The sequence below is a fragment of the Macadamia integrifolia genome, unplaced genomic scaffold (assembly GCF_013358625.1).
Source record: "Macadamia integrifolia cultivar HAES 741 unplaced genomic scaffold, SCU_Mint_v3 scaffold1451, whole genome shotgun sequence".
In the NCBI taxonomy this organism is placed as follows: Eukaryota; Viridiplantae; Streptophyta; class Magnoliopsida; order Proteales; family Proteaceae; genus Macadamia; species Macadamia integrifolia.
In genome coordinates, this window is record NW_024868207.1 from 55,948 (window position 1) to 74,980 (window position 19,033).

Here is a 19,033-nt window from a genome sequence, read left to right on the forward strand (position 1 = left end):
GCTCCAAACAAATGACCATAGAAATCTGATATTCACAGAAGCGTACCCATGGTCATCCCTTCAAACCTCACACCCATAGTATTAATGAACCCATAGACTGGAACTTAGTAATTGCAAGTTGAGGCCATGTTCTTTACATTTGGTCTACATAAAAAACTACATAAGGGAAAATTTTTCAATAGATTGGAATTCTTTCCCATTTGTACATAAATACCAATGCTAACTCTTGGAACCCTTCAATGTTTAAAGTTTTATTTTTCCACTAGACTACATTCATTCATTCATTCATGCAGAAACTTAACATGTAGGCAGAAGACCCAAGGGTCTACATGTCCACAAAATTTAGGCAGATTGGATGGGCTAATCCAAACACAGCGCCCGCGCCATTCAGGAAACCTTTGACCAAAATCACAACACCCTAAATCAGTGGCATCTAATTTTTTTGTCAAGTATTGAATCAGTACCACTCTTTCTACAAACTAAATCATGAAATGTGAATTTACTTGAATTAGACAATCATGTCCACGCATCATCATCTTTTCACATAACGCCAGTCAGAACCCAGATTGACATTTTAGAACTGTAACTTGAATGTACACATTACACAAGATTAGACAAAATAACCTAATAACAAAATAAATAAATAACAACCACCCTCTTGTTATTCACAGCTTGCCTAACTCTGTACGGTATGAATTGGATATCTCAATCAATAAAAAGTTCCCCCTGAACTCGACACCGCCACAGAATACCAAAACTGGGAGCTCTTCATAGCCAAATGACCATATAACAAACACATCATCCTACTCGGTTGCTGATAGTTTGGTATAGAGACCTAAGCTGTGTGTTCCATTTCTCTATGGCAGCATATTTTTTCATCCCTTTAGACCTGCACGATATATTTTGCCAATAAGGCAAGATGAAATAAATATTACATTCAGAGTTTGTATGCCAATGCCGCTAATGAAACAAATTGAAAAACACAGAATACTGATTCATCAAGAAGGGAAAGAGAATTTCAAATAAAGATGTTGAAGTTAAAATGGTTAACCTATCTCCACGCTCTAACCACCGGTTAACTTGATCAATATGCCCCTGGATACGGTTATCCAAAATTAGCGAGACCAGCAATTGCTCAACATCTTTCTCTGGCACATTAAGCTCCTGTATGGAAAATGAATTTTAGCAACCAGAAAGTCAACTTAGAACCTAATGACATATGACTAAGAAAGTACAGGAATGGGAGGGAGACCCATATTTGAGCCTATTGCTCATAAAATACAAAGACAACAGAATAACAAGTCTTGCCAGGGCAAACCAACATACCAAATACAATGTGAATTTTGAAAAGCTTTACCAAGAAAACAAGAATTTTGAAAAACTAATTGATGTTCTAATATAAAGACATCAGTACCAATAACAGAAAGTGGTCACATGCACTACGTTTTACTAAGAGGTGGGTTCCACCAGTAGTACCATTTGAGTCATATTTCAAGCAGAAAAAAGGGCATACTTAGTGCACGAGGCTCCCACCACTGCAGGGTCATAATGTGCGTAGACTTATCCCCGCTTTGCGAAGAGGCTGTTTCCTGACTCAAACCCGCAACCATTAGGTCACAATGGAGCAATCTTACCGTTTTGCTGAGGTATGCCTTTTTTCAAGCAGAAACACTATATAGAAGTTGCAAAGGAAGCAACTAAAAACTTTTCCTCCTCCCTAAATCTTCCATCCATCATTTCTAATTTTCCATCTGACCCATGGTGAGTAAATAAAATTTGAACCACCACATTATGGGCAGTCTCACAATGGACCCACTACATTCTGAGTTTAACAATAAATAAATCAATAAATGATAAGTCTGATCTTTTAAAGATAGCTAGTTAAACTGTTAAAGAGGTCTGAGAAAAAAAGATACAAAAAGAGATTAATAGAGGCAAAGAGACAAGATTTGGCAAGTTTAATACATCACCTTTGATATGAACGGAATTCGAATTCTAGTGTAAGGTTTGATGAGCTTAAGCAGAACTTGGGTTCTAATATTTTTCAAAAGATCCTCAATGTAATTTCGGATAAATGGATCATCCATTATGGTCCTCCTATTACTCTGGAGATCAAAAATATCAACAGTGATTCTGTTAGAGAAACAGGGAAAATAGAAGAACCGAAAGCCCAGCCACTATATGGCATCAGAGTGTGAATAACAAGAGGAAAACATTACCTTAAGAATTTTCTCAAACTCCAATATTTCATTCCGTTGGTATGCTGCTATAAGATTTGTCATGGCCAAAATCTCAGGATCATTTTTGTATCTGCAGAACACCACCAATGGCCAGCTGGGGTGAAAAGACAGAGAAGAAAAAGGAAGAAGACACATGCAACAAGAAGCCTTCAAACATGAAAGGTGAATTGGTTAATAACGTACGGCTTTGCCTCCTGCCCGTCAAATGGGTTAACTTCAGATTCCATTAACATGTTTGCCAGAACCAAATATCTGTCAAATGAAGCAACAAACATGGCAGTGTGTGAACAAGTATAACCACAGGTGGCTACATAATTCGATTATCATACTCTAAAATAAAGTGAGGAAGACAATCAACTTGTAAAAGGGTTTCTAATAAATGTTTACCATCAGCATTTGAGGGTTAGTGTGTGCAAGTGTGGTTCACTTTTTTTTCCCATCAAAATGACAGGCAGAAGTTAAAAGGTGCACCTGAAGTTCTTGCACAACAGATATGGCTGAAGCTAAAAAAGATACTAAAGATCCATCTATAGCCTCATATGATATGACCATTTATAATTGATTAGATTTCTCTTGCATCAACCATAAACCAAACTTCTACAGTTCTACCTGATCCAAACAATACACAACAGCATACCGAATGACATAACTTTAACCATTCAATCAAAGTCCTCAAGGTTGCCTCACACACAAATAACAGAATAACTGCTGGTTATTGATAGGCTGGCCAAATGATAATTGACCATGTTTAGATAAGGTATGAACAGGGAGGGGGGGAAGAGGTTACACCCATTGGTCCCGATAATCTTTCATGGGAGTGTGTGTGTGTGTGTGTGTGTGTGTGTGGTCTCCCCAGCATTCAAAGGAAAAGGGGCAAGCAAGAGCTTTAAAAGGTAAAATGGAAGTGTTTGTGATCATACTTTAGGCATTGAATACGCCTCTGATTCCCAGCTTCATCGTAGTTCTTAAAAGCTTCAAAAAAATCTGTGGCTGCCTCTGCCCATTGGCGCTCTGCCATATGCATTTTCCCACCACATTCATGAATAATTCCCATGATTCGCGGATGGGGTATTGCTGATTTGATTGAGAGCGCTTTCTGGTACAATTGCTGCAATCATCCAACTGTCAGAAAGGCTCATCTAGCAGAACACATTGAACGAAATACTGAAAATAAAGAAGTACCAGAATCAATTCTAGAAAGGAATTTTGTCTGAAACACGAAGCACCTCAAAAAGAAAATTAGTCATCCAAAAACAAAACAAGAGAAAAATGACATTTCCACCGGTGTCATCAAACCTTTGGCTAGGCAACTGCTTCACCCAGTGGGATCTGTAAAGCATCTCAAGATACAATCAGGTCTAGGCAGGCTGGTGGCCAAGAGACACACAGATGGGCGCTCTGAGTAGACGCTACCTCCTTCCCTCGACGTCTGGGGCCCTGGGCAGTTTGGTGCTAATGGCAGACAAGTTACTGCCTGACACACCTTCCCCTATGGCCTCATTCCACTCCTTCCACTTTAGGCACTTCCTTATTCATAGCACAACCTCACCCCAAGGGTTCCTCTCTCACCAGTGCATTTCCAAGCACACACGCACTAGCTTGCAATAACACTCCCGAGCATGCGAATAATCAAAGGTAAAAACCTCTTTCCTTTCTTTCCAAATAAAAAAAGGCCACGCACTACTTTCCAACGAAGTGCTGGCGTATTAATATTTTCAAGTGATGACTCCTGGAGCTGAAGGCTACACTGAATACTGACTTCAACAATTATTAACCATTTGAAAAAAAAAAAAAAAAAAAAACCATTTTTCATACAGTAATTTGTAACACCATGATTCTTCTGAAACCTATAGCAAAACCTCTAGAAATATCACTCGAGGCCAAAGTGATAGTAGCTCAGCACCAAACAGGTCTCCCTCACTCACAAGACCCACTAGGTAATTTGAATAGAATCAAGATCTACTGAAATTTCTCATTAACATGAACATAAGGAAAGCATTGATACTGCAACAACTCAACCTTTTCCCAACTAAATGAGGTATGCAACATGGATCCTCGCCCTCCAAACAGATCTATTCGAGGTCATACTAGAGTCAAGACTTAAACTATGCATGTCTTTCGTCACCACTTCTTCCTACGGTCATTTGACTGCCCTAACTCTTTTAGGTTCTTCCATCTAAATCTAATCACTCCTTACTAGTGCATCTCAAGGCCTCTGTTGACATGGCCATGCCACCTCAAGCAACTTTCTAGGACCTTGTCCTAAATTCAGACAACTCTCAAATTAGGTTTAATATGATCATTCCTTACTTTATCCTTCCTAGTTTTGCTGTACATCCATCTCAACATCCTCATCTCTCTCTGCTACAAGTAGTTCATCTATATCACGCTTCTTAACTGCCCAATATTCTGCCCCATACATCAGAGCTGGTCGTACAACTATCCTATAGAATTTTCCTTCAAGATTTACAGTAATGCATCGGTCACACAACACTACGGACGCACCTCTCTACTTTATCTCCACTTCATCCATCTCACTTTAATCTCTGAAAAACATCATCCTCTATGTCACATTCTTTATTTACGATCGACCCTAAATATCTAAAATAATCACTTCATGGTATCTCTCTCTCCCCTCAAGTTTCCCCATTTCGTTATCCGTTTTAGTGTAATTAATGTTACACACCATACACTCCGTCCTCATTCTACTTTTCTTAAAACCTCTAGAGCCCAAGGTTGATCTCCATAACTCCTACTTAGCATTAATCCATTCTATTGTCTCCTCCAGCAAAACAATATCAACAAAAAAAAGCATACAGCACAAAACCTCATCTTGAATGTTCCTAGTTAAATCATCAATGGCAAGTGCAAACAAATAAGGGTTTATAGTTGATCCTTGATGTAACCAAATTGTAATTGGGATTACCTCCCACAATTCTCACACTAGTCACCATGCCCTTATACATGTTTTTTATTATATATCAACATATTACTCAACACCCTTCTCTTTTCTAGTACATGCCAGATTAACCCTCTAGGGACTCTATCATAGGCTTTTTCTAGGTCAATATAGATCATATGGAAATCCTTCTTGCAAACTCTACATCTTTCCATGAACCTCCCGAGTAGGTAAAATAGCTTGGCATAAACCGAATTGGTTCTCCATGATAATGTAGGAAAGGATTTGACAACCAAACCAAACCAGACCCAAGACTGCAAGATTTTATAAACCAGAGAACAACCAAAATTCACCCAAAAGGAGACAGCAGCAATAATCCAGAATTTAACCAATAAACAGAATTTGAAAACCAGAAAGAACAAACACAGAATTCTGGAATATCGACTAGCAGAAATTATACCAGTAAGCAGAATCAATTAACAACAGAATTAGGACAGAAAATAGGTCACAATCAGTCACACCAGATCACAGAAATAGTATCGATCTGTCAGGACAGTAACACTGTGAATAAACCAACCCAGTGCACTAACAGTCTTCAATATTCAGAAAACTTAATTCAACAGTCCAGAAAATGCAATTCAGATCAGCAGAACCAGAATCCAAAAAAATGGAAACTTCAGTTCACTAAAAGACGAAAATCTGGAGATTTCTAATATCTCATCAATAGCTGAGTAGAATCAGCCAATATTTGGGTCGATCCTCACTGGTATGGGGAGGAACCTTTGATAAAAAAACTGGACTAATCGAATACTCATATCTGGTCATTCCAGCAGGGGCGGATTCTCTGTTTTGTATAATTTTCTGGGCAGCAGAGTGATAGATTACATACCTGGTTTTGCAGCCCTAATAAGTCTTGAAAGATATATAAAAACTAAGAGAATAATACTTGAAGTAGACCTCCTGGACTTCACGTCGCAAGGAGTCAATTGGATCAAACACCAATTCCTTCAGCCTTGATCAAACACAAGACAACTCTTCATGAAGAAGACAATAGCAACAACCATTAATTTTTTTATCAAAATCATTCTAGGTTTTTAGGAGCCTCCTCTTCTTTATTTATAATGTTAATGGGGAGAGGGAATTACAAAATAGAAGGTTCCTCAAAAAAGAAACCAAATATTCTCCTAATACAATAGTTACTAAAAACTGAAATTAGAAACTAGTTGAAAGAGGAAATTAACTACTAATGACTTGATTCAATTAATAACTTGACTCCTAAGGAAACAAATATAACTCAAATCATGCCCAACTAAAAAGAAAACTAATGAAAATGGAAACTAACTAGCAATCCCGTACTCAATCTTAGAGCCCCCCTTTTAGACCCATAAAAGTGGTCTATTACACTCAGAACACATGGGATCAAAGGCCTAACATGTATGGAACCCAACTTTAGGCTTATTCCTAATAAAACAAGCCTATTTTGGTAATTAATTTGCATCACGTGATAGTAGCTTCTCTTCTCATCTGGGCTTTACCCCTCGCATAATTTTATAGTATTGACTCGTAACTTTTATGCCTCTATAGTTTTGAATATCACTTTTATTTTTTAAGATCGAAACTATAGTGTTTCCCCTCCATTCATCTAGCATTTTCCTTGTGCTCATAATCTTGTTAAACAAATTTTTATTAGCTATTGAGAAGTCAATTGGACTACCCTTAGTGGCAATCAGGTAATAAGGTCTCGAGCAAGTATCAAATCATTAAAAAAATAAAGTTAAAAAATGTCCTAAAAACCCTTACCTTGAGTTTTTTGTTATTTTTGGTCTCAGTATACATTTGAATCTCAATTGCATACACCTCCAAAAGTTGTGTTCCTTTCTTTTGATCATCAGTACCATCTTCTCTTCTACAAGACTTGTGAAGCTCCTTCAAAATCTAAATGTTTGGAAGAAATTATTAGGAAACATTATACATTTATAATCTTGCACGGAAAGAAAATATTGCCAAAATATGGTCTGAAAATTACCTTATTCATTCGCCCGTATTCACCCATGTCAAACCAAATCTTGCATAGCTTAAGATTTGTTTTAAACCACAATCTCTGCAGAAAAAATAGGGGAACACATCAAATGCACACACAAACAAATGCATATACATCATATCACATCCTAAGTGGAGATAAATTTCTGACCTCATTCTTCGCCTCTTCAAGAGCTTTAAGAGTAGTCTGATAGAACTCTTGTAGAAGGCCAAAGTTCTGGCTCGCTGACCCAGAAACATAATCCATTATGTTGTTTATACACTTTTCACTGTAATTTCGTGTTACAGCTGATTTAATGTATGTCAACATAACCCTATAAGCTTCCATCATCTCTTTATATCTCCCCAACCGATAAAAGAGTTTAACAGTTTGCTTTAAAGCTTTGAATCCCCTAATGAAATGAACAAAGAATGATAATCCATCAGGGAAAATGATGAACTATGCCCCACAAATATAATTCTCAGCCAATGGCAAGTAAGATGATACATTCACATCTACAAAGTTCGAGAAGAACGTGTAAATAACACTTCCTAGGAAGAATGTGACAATATAAAACAGATCAAGCAACTTCATGATAGATTCTTGAAAGAAAAAGGAATTCATGACAATGTGTGCAGTAGAAAAATAAATAAAACTGGAAGTGTCCAACACAAGCAAGTCATGCACCTAGATGATAAGACGAAACAAAGCACAAGAGGTCAGGTGTTTGCCTTGGACTTAACTAAGCAAGCTGCTTGACAGAGGCATGAGGTTCTCTATGTCTGCATGCTATTTGTACCACGGAATACATACAAAAGCTGTGTAAATTACTTCTCTTATGCCTCAGGTAGGAAGAAACTATAAGGTCTCAAACCAATACACTGGAGTATAGAAACTTGGATTTGAAATTATCCTTCAGACAACATATATTTAAAATCTTGAATGTGAGTTATTTATTTATTTATTTGGGAATGCATTATCTAAAAAGACCTGAAAATCATAATTCCTAATACATTGTTTGGATGATTAAAAGAATAGTATTTTCCAAGCATGCAACAACAATAACCACCAAAACCTTATCCCAACTTAATGGGGTCGGTAATATAGGGATACCAAGCAAGGACGAGCGCAAGGATCCATGCAAAAAGATTGACGGGTTATGGCTAATCATAATAAGTGCCGGCTGTCAACTTGACGCACAACTACAAATCAGCCACAGGCTTATAACGACAGACTATAATAAGGTATCAGTTGTCTACCTGACATACCATATATATATTCTAAGCATGGTTCCACAAAATAATCATGGTACACATAAATTATCCCCAAGATGTTAGTGCCCAAATTACTAGCACTGAACCTTTCCTTCTGTTATGCACAGATCTTGATTGAACCATTTTATTTACACAAAAAAAAAAAAAGATTGAACCATTTTGACTATCACCATTAATATATCAGGAAACCAAGGAATTGCGAGAAGAATAATATGCCCCACAAATGTGTTTGGCATGTCCAAAAACTTCCTAGATCAATACGATCTCAATGAGATCCAACATTGGCATCTATAATAGTGTTTGATATGCCAAGGGTAATTTGTCTATTTGGAATATTGGACAGACCCCCGATTTGTGTCCACTACGCAGATAGGACCTTAAAGATCAATAAATAGCCAAGTTAATCTTGTTTTCAACACATTGGCTATTTTGGAAATTTTTTAAATGGCAAGTGATAATTGTCAAGGTGACTAGGCAAACCAAGACGTCGTACCACCAAAAAAAAAAAAACATGAATCAATGTAAGCTCGTGAAATGTCAAAAAACTGATATAATACATGGCATGTTGTCACAAAGGCGAAGCCTTTTATGCCTAGGCTGCATAATGCAGTGCGAACCTTGAACTGGTGTATGCAAGTGGGAAATCAGTTTGTGATAGGATCACAGACTTGAGGGTAGAACCAGATTGAAAGAAACCAGATAACTTGATAAACTAAATTGATATACTTGATGCAGTTGCACGATGGAATTAGTTGCTATCTTTAGATTTGATTTTTATTTACTTCCTTTATTGGTTAGAGATTAGATTAACAGTCTTTTATTTATATTTGATTTTATTTAGTTGCTATCTAGGTTTAGTTGCCATTTTTAATTAGCTTCCAAAATTATGTCATTATTTTTCTTTAAATAGCCCTGTAATGGAGAACTCAGTTTAGAGATTTAAAAATTTGATTTGAAATTGGATGTTTACTTGGCTGAAGCTTTGGCTGCCGTGACTCTCTCATGTTTACTTTTTTCTTTTTTCCCTCCTCCCCTGTTCTGGCGAAGGAATAGACCCTCACAACTGAGGATTGCTATCTTTCCTCTCCTCTTCTTTTCCCTCCAAATTCTGGGCGTTTGATCTTCACTCTGAGGTGGTTTAAACCTTAGAAATTCATACCTGAATGTGACCTCTGCTGTGAGTTACAAGACAGATTTCAGGTCTGATCTCTAATCTACCGCCAGGCTCGAATTCAGGTTCTTCCTGTGTCCTTCCAGCCTGCAGTTCCAAGCATCTATTTTATGGGTTTGATAGAGCCTCTTCTTGAGGATATTCACCAGAAATTCCAGGCCAAACAAAGGCCGATTGAAGGAGTTCTCTTGATCCAAAGCCTCCCTGGTTTTCCACCTCTTACGTTGGCTGAAGGTAGAAGAAGAAAGACTCGTGAGTGGTTTAAAACCCTTTAATTTTGTTTTTCCCATTATACCCCTCAAACCCCTTGATTTGTGTCCTTTAGTATTTGTTCTTTTATGTAAAAGTCCCTCTTTTGTTTTACCTCCATATGAATACCCCTTCCATTCCACCTTTATTTACTACTTACCCATGCCCAATAATTGCTTCCAAGACTACCCCTGGCCTATAATTCTAATCCCCTTCATATCCTACCAGTCACTTTAACCTCCTTTCCCCCTTTTGAAATTCCTTTTATTTGCAAGTCTGCCACTCTTTTCTAAGTTTCTGGTAATTACTTAATTGCCATTCCCTTAAACTTCAGTTTATTTACAGAACTGCCATTATTCTTTAAATTTTGAATTTACTACTTTATTGTGGGCCCTAAGCGATCCGATTCCTGTTCTTGGAACCCGGATCCGCATCAATACTACTGTGGGAAAGAAAAGAAATAAAAGAAACAATAGAAAAGAAGGATATGACAAGAAGCACCACTTGATCTACAAGTGATGGAGGGCCTTAGGGCAGAAAGGGCAGATCAGAGTAGAGGGGGGAAGGAAAGGGAAACAACACACTCTCAGAAAATACAAATTCAACCAATTCTCATTCAATAACCAAATCACTCTAACATGTCCATTGGTTACAGCCGATATATATGTTACACCCGTGCCCAAAAACCCAGGCTAATTTCAACTTTTGGACATAGGTAATACAACCCAGGTGACAACCACTACTAACTTACGGATTTTCCTGGCTCATTACATAGAAAGGCTACAAACCACTGAAGGAGTTAGGGTAAGTACTCTGCCATTGAAGAGAATTTTTCCGAACTTAATAGTGATATGTACCAAGAGGTGGGGCCCACACACTGAAAACGCCTTGGGAGAGCCCCACTCAACTTAAAGATCCATTCCCACACAAAGGGGACCAATTCAGCCTTGGGCAGTGAACACCCTTTGGTGAGTGTACAGGCCAAAACCGAGTTATTTGGCCGTGGGGCCCAACTCCTTGCACCCGTGTAGTTCAAACCCAATCCCAAGGATGGAGCAACATAATTAGAAACAGATTAATGTATCAGGACACCCCTAGGTAGGCCTGTTATCCCAAATTATAATTTAACCTGGTAATACCCATTATTTTGCCAAACAGTCCTTAGTTAACTTAAGTGGCTATAAATAGAGATTCTTGCCATTCATTTCATTCCCACCAAATTAAAAGCAATAAAAGGGAGAAAGGAGAAGAAAAAGAAAAAGGAGAAGAGCAAGGGAGGAGGAAGATGAGGGGAGCAAGGAGGGCACCTACCCATTGAAGGTAAGTCTTCTCTTTCTCTCTACCTTCTAAGTAGTTATCTCTCTCTCCCATTTTTGCTCCCCATTAAAGCTAATGGAAACCACCCCAACCAAAATCTACCTACCCACTTACCCAATGCACAAATTGATTTGGGGGAAATGGTGGGGGGTACCTCGATAGCAAGATTAGCTACTCACCTTGGGTGTATGGATCTCCTCCATAGAAAGCCCCATCTCATAACCCTAATTTGGACAACACAAAACCTAAAAATTGAGAAATTGCCCATATTTCCTAAAACCCACCTTCCCACTTGTCAAGACTACAAATTGGAAGGGAGATTTGGTGTAAGAAACTTACCCTAGCAAGTTTGGTGGATCAATTTAAATCTATGAAACTTCCTTTACGAAATTCCCACCTAAAATCCCCAATTTGGGTAACCAAACCCTAGAATTAGTGGACTTTGCCTAAATCTTCTACACCTCACCATACAAACCCAAAATTGGGTTGGGGAAAATGAAATTAAACAAATAAATGGTGGTTCGGAATGGTCACATAAGCCATTGGTGGTCACCACATAAACCATCAACCGAAATTCCCTAATTTTAGCTTAAACAAAGACTTGAAATTTGGGGATTGTGGATACATTGTGTAACCCTAGCTTAACTAACCCACTAAGCACACTAAATCTAATTTAATTGACGTGGGTGAACATCCCCCACATATAAATTAGCCCTATAATGCAAAACCCCAACTTAAGAAGATTCAAAGAAAAGGAAAATAGGAAATGAAGCTAGAACATGTACTCTAGGGTCGAACCTCTTATGGTTGACTAATTTGTTTAAAAAATCCTATGTATCCTAGGAGCAGATGCTTAAAAAACCCTATGTATCTTAGGAGTAGAACCAAGAAGTGACGAGACAATGCGACACGAGGCCATCAACTATCCGCCATCATCTAGGACTCTAGGTGAGGGGATTTTGTGTGATTTTATGGAATGTTTACATCATAATGCATCCGGATGATCATGTTATATCCTCATTACTTGTAGTGAATATTGATGTGGCATGATAATATGAATTGTGAAGGTGGGTGGGTGTGTGTGTGTGTGTGTGTGTGTGTGTGTGTGTGGCCAAGGTTGTGGGACATTCAAGTTACTGAGGTTGTGGGAGATACCGATACCGCATCCCCAAACATGATCACTTTGTATTTGTGATGTGATATGAATCATGATAGAATGCATTGGGCTAGGAAAATGACCCAAGTGCTACACCCCTTGTCAGTCGGGGGTAAGGTACTAGGTATCCCACAGCACGGGTGACCGATGTGCATGATCCCGGGACTGTGACTATCCTACAACACGGGTGATTGATGTGCTTGATCCTGGGCCGTGGTGTAAGGGAATTATTCATTAGGGGATTGCAAGGTGACCGAGGTACAAAATCCCGGGAGCTGTAGGCTCCTAACTCGTAACTAGCGTATATCGCTAGGTGACCAATGTACTTGATCCCAGGACCAAGGATATCCCCTATGTTGCAGTAATACTCAGACCCAAATTTTAATTAGTTTAATAGATAGACTTGCGTAATAATAATCTGAATCATACTTGCATTCATCAAATCCTTGTTGTTCCTTATGTTGCATTACAATTGTATTTGTTTAATCATGTTAATCTCTATTCTTGTATCTATAATTGTTTGTGAATGCTTGTGTGTATCCCTCACTGGGTAATGTAGGACTAGATTATAAGAAACTACTCCAACAGTTTATAACCCCAAATAATACAAATCGAACAAGAAAACAAAGAAATAAGACCATCAAATAAACCCCCAATGATACAATACCCATACAGGAGCAAAACCAGCCCAAAACCTAACTCGATAAGAGAGACAAAGACCTGATATAGAGTTGGAGAGAGGTGCGGCTAGGTCTGTAGGGCTTCAATTGAGTTGCAAATTTGATCCATTAGGGCCCAAGGAGGGTACAAAACCCCCCAAATATAAAGAGTTTCTGACGGCTGGTTTGAGAGTTATGCGCTTTCTTGATTTTCAAACCTAGGAGAGAGAATGAGAAAGATTTTGCAAGAACAGCAGCTTATCTACTTCAAAATATCTTCAAGAAAGGATCTATTGATCTTCTTAGAGTATAGAACCAGTCCCCCAAAGGATCTACAGGTCAGATCTCAGACTTGGGCAGCAATGGAGGTTGATTGGCTTCAAGAACAAGAACGCTTTGGTTGATCGATTGTGACTCTTGCAGTTCTGGACAGATTTGGTTCTTAAATGATGATGACAATAACAGTAAACAAGAAAAGAACTGAATGCTAAAACAAAAAAGAAACAAGGAAAAGGTGGGAGAGGAAGTGGCTATCTCAACCTGAGCTTCTCACCCACAGATATCCTAGCTGCTCTAAGCAATAAACTGTAAATTATCTTTATTCAAATCTGAAATTATAAGTACATAGGCTCCTTTATTTAAAGAGGGCAGAATAACAATCCTATCATAACTAGGAGCTAGTTTCCAAATAGGACTAGACACTCCTAGCAGGACTTGGACTCATAATAGGACTAGGACTATAACTCCAACATGGAGTAAAACTAGAACTCCAACATGGTGTAGGTAACTAACTAGTCATTCACTAATAGAGAAACCTAAACTGACTAAAACTGAAATAACAAAAGAAATAGACTCAAAACAGGACTCTAACTAAACTAATGAATTAAATCCCGTTTTCCTACTTTCTACCCATATTTTAGGTCCATTAAAATGGCTCATTACAAAGAAATCCCATAAGATCAAAAGCCCAACATATACATAACCCAACCCAAGGCTTATTTGCAATAAAATAAGCCCATTCAGTGACTTATCTGAATCAATTCTCCCTCTCTTAGAAAAAATTCGTCCTCGAATTTTAGTGTGAGGGTGATTATATCATGGTTCACATCCCTCTTTAAGCCGTAGAAAAATTCAGATAACTCTTTGATAATAAAGATGTAGTCGAGAATGTGAGGAGCTCGAAGTTCAAGATACTTTAATGGGATGAACTCCACATACTCAATCTCCAGGTTTTCAGATGTATCCATGGGGTCATCCATATGTATGCCTTCAACCACTATGTTCTTAGCCTCCACAATATTAATCTCAAGCTCCTTAGGATCTTCTTCTTGGTTGTTCACAATCATCACAGTTGCTGTAGTGTCAAGTTCCTCAGTCTCAACCTCATTGAAAATTATGGCAACCTTGTTGCTTACGAATTCTTCCACATGAGTTTCGTTGATGGGAACATCAATGATTAACTTTTTCTTAAGAATAGGAATTGCTGGAATTGCTGGAATTTCTTCAACACTAACCTCAACTTTTGACTCTAGTTTATTGGTTGGAGGGATCTTCTCTTGTTACTCCTTTTCAATGCGTTTTGCAATAGATGCTGATGATTCCTTCATGCTCTTGTCAATTGTGGGTGGCTTTTAAAAATCTGGTGGAAGGAAGTACATTCTTCATTCATGCTCAGATAGGTACATACCTGCCAACTCATATTGCATCTCATCCCACGTTACAGGTCTACATCCTTGAGCTTGAAGTTGCCTTTCACGGACTCTCCATTGTATTCGAACACAATCACTCATTTTGAAGCAAACGTATTTAAGCTGTTACTCTGTCAAGTTGTAGTTGTCAGAGTACATATCTAATTCATACATCATTTCAAGGAATTCCCCACGAAAATAACGCGGCTGAGCATTAGATTGGGCAGCAGTAGTCTGAGTATTAGAGTGAGCAACAATAGACTCCCTTAGTTCAGCTATTGGTTGGTCACATCCATCGAACCTTGTAGTCAAGGCTTGGCGAGCTTTCCACACATCTTCCAGAGTGATTTGGTGGGGTCTCTCTTCAACCATTGCTCTGATACCACTTAATGCAGGAGTAGCTTACAAGAAACCACCCCAGCAGTTTATAACCCCAAACAATACAAATAGGACTAGGAAACAAAGAAATAAGACCATCAAATAAACCCCCAAGGATAAAATACCTATACAGGAGCAAAACCAGCCCAAAACCCAACCCAATAGGGTAGAGAAAGAACTGCTATAGAGCTGGAGAGAAAGAGGTGCAACCAAGTCTGTAGGGCTTCAATTGAGGTGTAAATTTGGTCGATTGTAGGGCCTACGGAGGCTACAAAAACCCCAAAATATGAAAAGCTTCTGACAACTGGTTTGAGAGTTATGCGCTTTCTTGATTTTAAGACCTAAGAGAGAATGAGAAGGATTTTGCAGGAACAGTAGCTTATCTACTTCAAAATACCTTCAAGAGAGGATCGATTGATCTTCTTAGAATGTAGAACCAGTCCCCCAAAGGATCAGCAAGTCAAATCTCAGACTTGGGCAATAATGGAGGTCAATTAGCTTCAAGAACAATAACTCTTTCGTTGATCGATTGTGACTCTTGCAATTCTGGACAGATTTGATTCTTCTTGAAGGCTGATGACAATAAAAATAAACAAGAAAAGAACTGAATGCTGAAACAAAGAAGAAACAATGAAAAGGTGGGAGAGGAAGTGGCTATCTCAACCTGGGCTTCTCACCCACAGTTATCCCAGCTGCTCTAAGCAATAAACTGCAAATTATCTTTATTCAAATCTGAAATTATAAGTACATAGGCTCCTCCATTTAAAGAGGGTAGAATATCAATCCTATCATAACTAGGAGCTAGTTTCCAAATAGGATTGGACACTCCTAGCAGGACTTGGACTCATAATAAGACTAGAACTATAACTCCAACATGGAGTAGGTAACTAACTAGTCATTCACTAATAGGGAAACCTAAACTAGCTAAAACTGAAATAACAAAGGAAATAGACTCAAAACAAAACTCTAACTAAACTAATGAATTAAATCCCGTTTTCCTACTTTCTACCCATATTTTAGGTCCATTAAAGTGGCTCATTACAAAGAAAACATATGAGATCAAAAGCCCAACACATACATAACCCAACCCAAGGTTTATTTGCAATAAAATAAGCTCATTAAGTGACTTATCTGCATCACTGGGCTTTGTGGAAGCTCACCCTAATTGTTGCCCCCTTTTTGGATGTTGATTTAGATAACCATCAGGAGTCTGTGGCTGAGGAGCTGGCTCCCTACGGAGGTGATCAATGGGATGAGGAGATAGCTATGCACGAGGACGGATGCGTATGTGATGACTATACATTTGAGAGTATCATCTTCTGTTTTTGTTTCCTTTTGTACTTCTCAGATGTAGCCGTAGGGGTGTAATTGTAATTATGTTTCCGCTGTGAAAACTTTCTTTTTGATAAATATGGTAAATATCATTATGGTAAATATCATTAGACATTACCAGTTGTTTATATTTCGATTATTATTATCTATGTGATCGTAGAATCATTTCATAGCTTTATGAACTTAAAGTACTGCATCATGGATCCTGGATGGATTGTGGACATGTGTGCGTGTCCATGTCACCAACCTTCAGGTGAGTGGAGGCGGGGCATGACAACGAGTGGTATCAGAGTGCAATATTTTGTTTTAATTCATAAACTTATGAAATGTTAGTTATGCTGGTGATTAGGCTATGAATAAAAGCTTGAAGATAAATACATAACTTATAGGTCACACATAGGAGACAAGTTGAGTGTAGAAGCCAATAAATGATAATTCCATTACTAATAACATAAGTCTACACCTTAGGAAAAAGGAAAGATTGGAAAAAACAAGAAAGAAGAGACACAAGCCAAACCACAATCCTTTTTTGAGATAACAATTAAGGCTCTTACTCAAGTGTATTATAGTCATACTAAATGACTAGTTTTGAAGTCAAGTCCAAAAGGAAAAATGCAGACCATTGAGTTATGAAACCAATGCAACCTGAATCAGGTCAATCCGACCTCGTATGAGAAAGCTATGCCCGTTTGAATAAATGCAGTCTGTTAGGCCAGAAAATAGAGTCCTGGCAGTAATTTCTGGTTCAAATTTATGACCGGAAAATCCAGCAAACCCACACCAACAGAAACCTGGCAGTAATTACTGGTACAGCTCTATGATCAGAAAATCTATCAGAACAAGACCGATGAGGCGATTCGATAACAACCGGCACCTGGGGATAACTACCGGATGCCTTCCGGTAACCTTAACAATTAGCCGAATGTCCACCGGATCACAGAGTTGTACCGGTAGCATAGTTGCTACCAAAAACAAGCAAATGCAGCAAATTAATGAAAAGGATTGTTATAAATTGTAAGAAAGGAAACCTGGGTTACCAAATTCCCTAACAACAGAAATTTTATCATGAAAATTTGTGAAATACGAAAGGATGCACTTACCAGTGATGTTGAACGGAAGTGGAATTGCTAGAAAACAGCCGGAAGAGTGTTAGAATGAAGTATTGCGGTAGACTGGTGAAAAGGCTCCCAACAATTGAATTTCTGAAATGAAGTTTGCAGCTCTGGGGTAGAATTTCTGTCTACAGTCAGGTGAACCAGCCGATTGATCGTGGTCCCTAAACCGTCGGTTAAGCAAATTTTGCTCAGTAAGCTCTGAAATTTTTATGGTGTAATATGTGGAGTTTAAGTTCTGTTTTAAGATCCTAAATTTGGAATTTTAAGGTGTATGAGTGAGATGCATGCTAAATATGGAAGAGAGGTACAGTTCCAGTTTGACAACATAAATTGGAACAGAAAAACGTGTGTGGATGATAATTTGAATGCAATTGTGAATAAATAAATGTGTCAGAATAGGAATGTGATCTTGATGTAATTTACAGAGTAAGGTTTTAAAAGAATTGAGATACTTTTGGATTTGTATGTGTGAATTCGGAATGAATTCTGTAAATGAGATGAAATTTAAAGAATATAAATGCCAATATGGAACAAGGAAAAGAAATGCTATAAGCCATTGGAAATATTTGAAGTCTAAGGTGGCCATACTATGTCTGTCCTTTCTACCCCTTGGATTATAGACACTAGGGCTTTTGATCATATGACAGGTCACTTGCCTCTTTTTTCACAGGACACCACTTGTCCTAGTAATGGTAAGGTCAAATTGGCTAATGGGGCTTATTCCACTATTCTGTGAATGGGCTTTGTTAGTTGTACCCCTTCTTTATCCCTTTTTGTATTGTATGTTCATTCTTTTCCCACTAACCTTTTATCCATTAGTAGTCTTACTTCCAGTCTTAATTGCAAAGTCACATTTTTCCCATCTCATTGTGTTTTTCAGGATTTGGTGACAGGGGCAGCGACCGACTCTGGTAGAGTACGTAGTGGTCTGTATTTTCATGATGATGACTAGGCATTGGTTTTTGGTCAGGCTTTTCAGACATCTTCTACGTCACCTCCCATCTCTGAGTTACTACAGTGGCATCGCCGGTTGGGACATCCCCCTTTGGGAACTTTAGCTAGATTTTTTCCTTTAAAAATTGTAATTCGAGTCAGTTTTTTTGCGAGACATGTGTCTTGGCCAAACAAACTCGAATCACTTATTTTGTTTCTGGAAATAAGTGTCACTCCTTTTTTATTGATACATTCTAATATTTAGGGTCCATCCTACTATGTGTATATCAATGGTTATCGGTGGTTTCTCTTTTATTGATTGTCACTCTCGGATTACTTAGGTTTTTATGATGCGAACTGAGGGTGAGACCTGCTGTTGCTTTTAGCAGTTTCACCGCATGGTTCAGACTCAGCTCAGTGCTACCATTAAGATCTTTCGAAGCGACAATGGCTGTAAATACTTTGAAGGGTCCTTTCAAGCTTACTTTTTCGATTATGGGATGATTCATCAAACTAGTTGTGTGGATACTCCGGCTCAGAATGGGTTGATCAGTGGAAGAATCGTCACCTTTGTGAGGTAGCACGCTCTCTTAAGTTTGAGA

At 38.3% G+C, this 19,033-nt stretch overlaps 1 protein-coding gene across 3 annotated transcripts in view; it reads right to left on the minus strand.

Moving 5' to 3' along the window:
• Nucleotides 1-480: 480 nt before the first annotated feature.
• Nucleotides 481-19,033, minus strand: part of LOC122063763 (COP9 signalosome complex subunit 2) — a 67,151-nt gene continuing 48,598 nt past the window's right edge. For all 3 annotated transcript variants that reach the window (XM_042627467.1, XM_042627466.1, XM_042627468.1), the window contains 9 exons: nt 7,331-7,571; nt 7,166-7,240; nt 6,940-7,074; nt 3,161-3,348; nt 2,424-2,492; nt 2,220-2,310; nt 1,971-2,105; nt 1,052-1,164; nt 481-889 (listed from right to left, as the gene is read on the minus strand). In XM_042627467.1, coding sequence (XP_042483401.1) covers nt 799-889; nt 1,052-1,164; nt 1,971-2,105; nt 2,220-2,310; nt 2,424-2,492; nt 3,161-3,348; nt 6,940-7,074; nt 7,166-7,240; nt 7,331-7,571 — 1,138 coding nt within the window. In that variant the 3' untranslated portion in view covers nt 481-798. The remainder of the gene's footprint in view (nt 890-1,051; nt 1,165-1,970; nt 2,106-2,219; nt 2,311-2,423; nt 2,493-3,160; nt 3,349-6,939; nt 7,075-7,165; nt 7,241-7,330; nt 7,572-19,033) is intronic.